The 7,672-nt window shown below is 42.6% G+C and overlaps 1 protein-coding gene across 1 annotated transcript; it reads left to right on the forward strand.

Moving 5' to 3' along the window:
• Positions 1-3,323: 3,323 nt before the first annotated feature.
• On the forward strand, positions 3,324-4,739 carry LOC101971793 (sperm motility kinase 2B). Its single transcript, XM_005324277.2, has one exon. It carries the CDS (start codon positions 3,324-3,326, stop codon positions 4,737-4,739), a length of 1,416 nt encoding a protein of 471 aa, XP_005324334.2.
• Positions 4,740-7,672: the final 2,933 nt, after the last annotated feature.

Raw genomic sequence — 7,672 nt, forward strand, 5'->3', positions numbered from 1 at the left:
TTATGGCTCTGCTTACTGATCATCATGTGAAAACTTCCCTCTGCCACACTCTTCCACCATGATGTCCTGCTTCACCCTCAATCCCCAAGTAATGGAGCCAGCTGACCAAAAACTGAGACCTCTGAAACGAACTTATAATGAGAAATCACACGAGGACAATATGGGGAAATTAAGATAAAATCCTTCCTTCGTCTCAACACCATTGGTATTAAGAATGTGCTCTACAATGTCTTAGGCAACAGAGCATTTTTTTTTAAATTTTTTTAGTTGTTAGTGGACCTTTATTTAATTTATTTATATGTGGTGCCTAGAATCAAACCCAGTACCTCACACAAGCTAGGCAAGCTGTACCACAGAGCTACAACCCCAATCCCTGTATCTTTTTTTAAAAAAAAAAAAAAAAACATTTTTTTTTTAAAGAGAGAGTGAGAGAGGAGAGAGAGAGAGGATCGAACCCAGGCCGCATGCATGCCAGGCGAGCGCGCTACCACTTGAGCCACATCCCCAGCCTGCAACAGAGTATTTTGGTATAGTATTGTGATATGAGTGAGATGCTCCCATCTTTTTGACACCAATTATTAGGAATAAAAAGGAATTGAATACCTCAAGTGTAGATATGATGAAGCCTTCCAAAGCCCAAATTTATTTAAAAAATTAGACTCCCAATGACAAGTCCATTGAATTATTGTACAAATTTTAATTTTTAAACAAGTAAATATCAGTCTCTATAACCCATTGAAGAAAAAAAAGTCAACATAAACCATTACCCACACCATGAAGCAAAGCTGCCAAATTGAAATTATACTCAGTGTGTTCCTTCACCATAAACTCAAACTAGAAAACAGTAAGATAAAAGAAAACTTCCAAAACCTTGGAGAAAAAAAGCATAATTCTAAATAATCTATTAGTCAAGAAATTTCCCAAGAAAATAAAATAGACACTGAACCTAGTGAAAAATATTTAAAAATTTGCAGAACACATCTAAAGCAGTACTTGGAAATTAATAGCATTAAAACCACATTAGAAATGAGGAGTAGGCACATTTTAATAATCATTTTTACCACCTGAGAAATCTTGGGTGTTGAGGGCAGGGTGTTTGAGGAGCAAATAAACCAAATCAAGCGGAAGAAAGAATTAATGTAGATCAGAGCAGAGATTAATTAGAGACAATGGAAGAAATCAAGGAGACAAAGAGCTGCTTGCTTGAAATGATTAAAAAAATTCACAAATTTTGAATAACATCAATGAAGAAGAGACAAATTTTCAACATCGAGTATTAAATGGAATATTAATTATGACAGACCCTGAAGACATCAACAGCCTATTAAGGAAATAGTGTCCCCCTCCTTCCCCCACAGAGGGTTCCTGTGTTGACAGCTTTGTCCTCAGGGTGCTGATGTTGGCTGGTAGAATTGTTAAGAGGTGGAACAAGTGAAGGGTTATTGGGTCATGGGCATCAGGACTTGGCAAGACCATACCCACTAAAGATATGCACTTCATTCATGAGCCCAGGATGTCAGATGATTTAATGGGTGGATGTATGACAAAATTCCACACCTATGGATAAAAGCTCTTAGAAAAATAGGAATGGAGCAAGTTATGGTTTAATTATATCTCTCAGAGCCGTTGTATAGGTTCTAATCCTGCACCTAGGAATAGGTCCTTTTTTTCAGAAATAGCAATATTATGATGTAATCACTTAAGATGGGGTCATAAGGGAGTAGGACAAGTTGTTGTTTCAGTGAGACATGTGACTTTATAAGGAGAGCAGGGAAGGCTACTGATCCACTGTGCCTTATATCCTGATTATCTTCTTTCCTATCTAATAGATTTTCTATGTAAAATATTTGAATTTCCATCCCTTTGATTTTTATGGCTGTCCTAGGGGTACCTTTGTGCAGTGTCCCTGGGCATCCCTTTACCATGAGATAGAGAACCACCTCCAATGTGAACCTAGAGCCACATAACTCCAGGGTGATGACAAAACCAGACCTGTTTATGAAATGAAATTATAAAAATGTTATGGTAATAAACCAATGTCCCACCCACCCACCCACCCCCAGCCTTTCTCCAGGAATCCTGATGGACCATGGGTCCCTACCTTCTGCATTATAGATAACTTCTCCTGGTAGTTGGCCTCCTCCCTTTTGAAGTGTAAATGAACCTATGAAGGCTCTGGGCTCAAAACTAGAGATTTATCAAAGGCCTTGTAAGAGGAGCCAGTTCTTCCCCATATCACACTCTGCTTCTGTAAACATGCTACCTCTAGAAACCACTTGCACAATTCTATGTCAGGTAGACTAAAAAATTTGACACTAGATACTTATAAATATTGTAAAAAAAAAAAACTTGGCATAGGGGCTCAGAATTTGTAGTTTTGTTTTCCTCTGGGCCCGCTGGTGTAAAATAAAATTTGGAGTTCTTCCCATTGACTGCTGCTTGATGCTTCTGGACCAATCAGTTTCCCTCAGCATCAGTACCACAAAATGCTGATCTTGTGCATCTCTACCCATCCCCATCAATTACTAGTGTCACCTTGGAATGAATATGCATTGTGTGTAGGACTGTATGGAGAAATTATGAGAAACTTTTCCCCATCTAACCCCCATAGGTGTTAATACTGTGCTCTGTGGTGTCTGAGGGAACAGAGAATTTTGTCACAGTATCACATGTGACTGAAGCACTACCAACCTTTAAACAGCAGTTATTAGAAATTGGAAGAAAAAAAGGAATTGAATACCTTGAGTGTAGATATCTTACAAAGCCAGAGTTATTAGAGACTGTTCAAATGAAAATCAATAATACATTGAATTTCTGTAGAAATACAGAATTTCTAAACAAGTATATATCAGTCTCCATTACCCACTAAAGGAAAAAAAAAAAAGTCTGGAGCTCCTTATTCCTATTCCAAAAATAAAAGCAGTTCTAGAGGCCCCAAAGGGAAATGACCACTGGGAGTTATGGCCAGGCATGCCTGGGCCATTGCTTGCACTGATGTCACAATGAGCCATTGTGAGCAAGTGTCAAAGTGCAGGTATATAAGAGAGTGGCTTTGGCTGAGTTTTTGTCCACAAGTACAGGAAGCTCTTGGTGGTGACCTGTCGGACTCCCAGATAGTTAGTGCGTTTGGTGGTTGGTGGTTGGCGGTTGTTGGTGGTGGTCTTTGGATATTGGTTCTTTGATTTGGGTTTGTTGTTTTGTCTTGTATTTGTTTTTCATTTGGGTTTGTTGTTTTGTCCTGTTTTTGTTTTTGATTTGGGTTTGTTGTTTTAGTCTGTTATTTTTTTTTAAGCTAGAATCCTTAGTTGGTGTTCCTGCTTAGGATGGATAGCCAGAGTAGTAAGAGTAGTGTAGTGGGGCAGGGGCCTAGCTCCTGCAAGACTACAGTCCTGAGGGACCAGTATGAGGTCCTGAGGGACCAGTATGAGGTCCTGAGGGACATTGGGCATGGTGGGTTTGGCCAGATCAAACTAGCCCGCCATTGCCTCACTGGGGCACAGGTGGCAGTGAAAGTCCTGCAGAAGAAAGGGCAGAGATTCCGGCTCCTCTCTGAATCGAATATAATGAAGAGCCTGGAGCATCCCAACGTTATCCAGTTATTTCAGGTCATTGAGACCCGAAAAAATATCTACCTGGTGATGGAGCACGCAGGTGGGGGCCAGCTATTGGACCAAGTCCCGCCAGGTGGCATGCAGGAGGAAGAGGCGCGCAGACTGTTCCGGGAGGTAGTGTGTGCTGTAGCCTACTGCCATGACAAGGGCATGGTGCACCGAGACCTGAAGCCAAAGAACATCATGCTGGATGACAGGGGTCACATTAAACTTATCGATTTTGGCTTCAGCACCTGGGTCACACCAGGCCAGAGACTGAAGGAGTCCTGGGGCACTCTCTCACACATTGCCCCCGAAATTATCCAGAGGCCAACATATGAGGGCCCCCCAGTGGACATCTGGAGCCTGGGCGTCACTCTATATTTTATGTTGACAGGGAAGCTCCCATTTATGGGATCCACCCGTAAGGAGACGATTCGGCAGATCGTGAAGGGATTGTACCATGACCCTCCCCATGTTTCTCTGGCAGCACGGATGCTCATTTACCAAATGCTGACCCTGGACCCCAGGAAGCGGCCCACAGCCAAGCAGATCCTTCGGCACATATGGCTGATGCAGGGTGAGCAGCATTTACCCCCTCATTATCAGGAGGCACTCCTCAAACAGCCAGACCTCGAAATACTGACCATAATGTTTGATATGGGTTATGATCTACACAAGACCTGGATGTCCCTGGCCAAGAGAAAGTACAATGGAGCCATGGCTACCTACCTTCTGCTCCAGCACCAGAAAAGCCAGGGGCAGGGCTTCATGTTCCAGGGGAAGCCTGTGCCTCCCTTGGTTCAGCCTCAGCCATGCCCCCTGGATTCTTCCCATTCCCCTGTCCTCCCAATAAGGAGCCCCACTGAGCCTGCCCTGCGCACCTTCTCCTTGCCCTGTGAGCTTCCTCTGCCTGAGGAGGCCAAACACTCAGGGCAGAAGCACATCAGGACAGCCAGCCAGCCGCCTATTCACCTCCACTTCCCACCTGCAAGAACCCCCACACCTGGGTTACACTCCCCGTCTGACTCTGGGCAACTCCACGCCAGCAGAAAGCTCTGGAAGCGGGTAACTAGGGGGATTGCTACCTGTGTCCGACAACTGTGCTGTTGCATACCACGTGTCAGCAATGGGGTGGCTCCAATGTAAGAGCAGAAACCTGCCAGATTCATGAAGTGAGGCTCCAATGAAGGGGAGAGCTGACCAGACAACACCAGGGGGCAGCCAGAGGACCCTGTTCTCTGTGGATCCTGACACCTTGCCTGGGCCTCAGTCATGTGGACTCTGAACAGCTGCAGGAGAAGATGTGCCAATCACCTCAGGTGTCTCTGCATGGGTTCCAGCCCAGAGCACTTCTGCATCCACCTGGACATCAGGAGTCTCCTCTGCCCCCACCTGCAGAAGACATCAGAGACTGTTCCCCCGGGACACTCCCCCTGCCCTGCTCCTCTGTCCTTTCTCCCATTCTCCTGAGGCATTTCTTAATAAATACTTTTCAAATTTTGTAATAAAAGTATTGTTCAAAATAAATGTTTATAGTTGCTTTATTTGTAATCACCTCAATCTGGAAACAGTTCAATTGTCTTTAGCTGACGAATGGATAAACAAACCATGGTATGTCCATACTATAAAATGCTTCTCAGCAATAACATGAAGTCTGATATAAACAAAGTATACTTTATGCTAAAGGAAAAAACAGATTCAAAAGTACATGATTCCACTCACATGGCTTTTGGAAAAGAAGACAGACCATTGGATGCCAGGGGCTGGAGGTAGAGAGACAGGGGTGAACTACAGAGAACCCCAGGGGAATTGTTTCTTTGCAGTGCTGGTACATTGAACCCAGGCTCTTGTGCAGGAGCCTGTGCAGGATAGGCAAGCTCTCTACCACTAAGAACAACAGAGAGACTGTGTTCTTTGACTCTGGAGGATTGTGATAACCTGACTAGATTTTCATCAAAAGTAGCAGAACTGATGGCCAGGTATACACCTTTAATTCCAGAAACTGGGAGGTTGAGGCAAGAGGATCACTAATTGAAGCCAGTCTCAGCAACTTAGTGAGTTCCTAAGCAACTTAGACCCTGTCTCAAAATTCATAGAAAGCTTGGCATGTAGGTCTGTGTAAAGCAACCCTTGGTTCAGTTCCCAGTACACACAAAACAAAGTAGCAGAAGCAGAACTATAGACAAAGAGGTAATTTACACACTTTTACACACTACAAATTAAACTTTAATAAAAGGGAAAATGTAAAGAGCCAAGAATAACCAAGACAAATACTTCCTGAGTATGGGAAGTAACTCGGGAAGTATTTCTCTACTAGATATCAAGAAATATAAAAAATGATATGATTTAAATAATTTATATTGGTTCACAAAAAAATAGACTGTATAACAGATCTATGTATTAGAAACAGATCTATGTATATAGGATCTTGATAAATGACAGAAGAGGGTGGGATAGATCTGTCTTTGCAATAAGAGGATAAGAGATCATCAGTTTACCATGTTATTTTTTAGAGTACAATTTATTTCTGCCTAACACCATATACAGAAATCAACTCCCTCACCAAACTTTGTCTAGAATGTTGTACAACAGGAATCTCATACACTGCTGGTGAGGGTGTAAAGTGACCTGAGCATCGGGGAAAGAGTTTAGCATTGTTTACCTAAAGTGAAAATGTGCATATCTCATGATTCAGCCAATTCCACTCCCTGACAGGCACATATGCAACAGAAATGTGTGCCCACATGTTTCAAGATACCTGGCAGCATTTGTCATTGTAGCCCCGACCTAGAAACAACATGACTATCTGTTAATAATGAAATGAATCAGTAAGAGTAGTGTTTTCTAAAAACAAGGGAAGGAGTAAACTATAAAATGGGTGCTGTGGTTACATGGTGACAAACCTGTCCCATTCTCTGGGTTGTCTTTTTCCTCTTTATGGTGCCTGAAGAAAACTGTATTCATGGCCCCATTTTTTCACTCTTTCCAGCAATTAAGCTCTTGGCATGTGACTTGGCAGTTCCCCTTAGAATAAAAGGTGGAATCATCTCTTTGCCTCTTGAATCTGGGTTTGGCCATATGACTTTCTTGGCCAATAGAATGAGATAGAAATAAGAAGGGTCCTATTCAGAGTGTAGACCTCAAGAGACATTCCCCCCACCACCCTTGCCTCAACCCCTTTGGCTTCTTATGTTTCTAACATCACCATAAGAAAGACATATCCACTCCACAGGCTTTGTTTTGATCCTATCCATTCTTTCTATGTCCCTAATTTTGTGGATGGAAATGTTTACTCTGTACCATTATATATTGGATATTTGTAAGCTGTTTTAATTTTATAGAAGCTCACAATGAGAGATTTCTTTGAGCTTCAGAGAAGTCATTGGACTTGAACTTTGAGCAATCCCGGAACTGTTGAGGCTGTGAGGACTCTTGGGAACAAATGTATTTTGCATTGTGAGATGGTTGTGAGCTTTTGGGGCCAGGGGAAGAATGTTGTGATTCACGTGTGGTGTCCCCCAAAAGCTCATGTATGAGACAATGCAAGAAGGTTTAGAGGAGAAATGATTGGGTTGTGAGAGTCTTATCCCAATCAGTGATTTTAATCCCCTTATACGGATTAACAAAGTAGTAACTGAAGTTCCAGGGAATGGTTGGAGGAGGTGGAAATTGGGGTCTGGCTTTGGATGTATATTAGTATCTGGCAATAGGAGTCTCTCCCTCTTTTCTGATCAACATATGAGCTGCTTCCCTCTGCCACACTCTTCTGCCATGATGTCCTGCCTTACCTTGAGCTCCAAAGAATGGAGCTGTTCCTCTATGATTGAGACCTCTGAAACTATGGACAACTCTACAGTTGTGTTGTTCAGGTCACTTTGTCACAGAACAAAAAATCTGACTAAAACATCACTGATTGAAGAGACAAAGGACATTCTGGATTTAATGTGGGAACAGAAAGCAGGCCATTAGTGAATGTTAGGGAGGTATCCAAGACTACCATCAAGTTCAGTGACCCCATAAGGATTCACCAGGACATGAAAAAGCTGTTATAATCATGTTACAGTTTATGACTGTGCAAG

Source organism: Ictidomys tridecemlineatus, chromosome 1 (genome assembly GCF_052094955.1).
Source record: "Ictidomys tridecemlineatus isolate mIctTri1 chromosome 1, mIctTri1.hap1, whole genome shotgun sequence".
NCBI lineage: Eukaryota > Metazoa > Chordata > Mammalia > Rodentia > Sciuridae > Ictidomys > Ictidomys tridecemlineatus.

Bases quoted from the DNA above. Each gene is read 5' to 3' on its own strand.
- LOC101971793 (XM_005324277.2), top strand. From the start codon at position 3,324: ATGGATAGCCAGAGTAGTAAGAGTAGTGTAGTGGGGCAGGGGCCTAGC.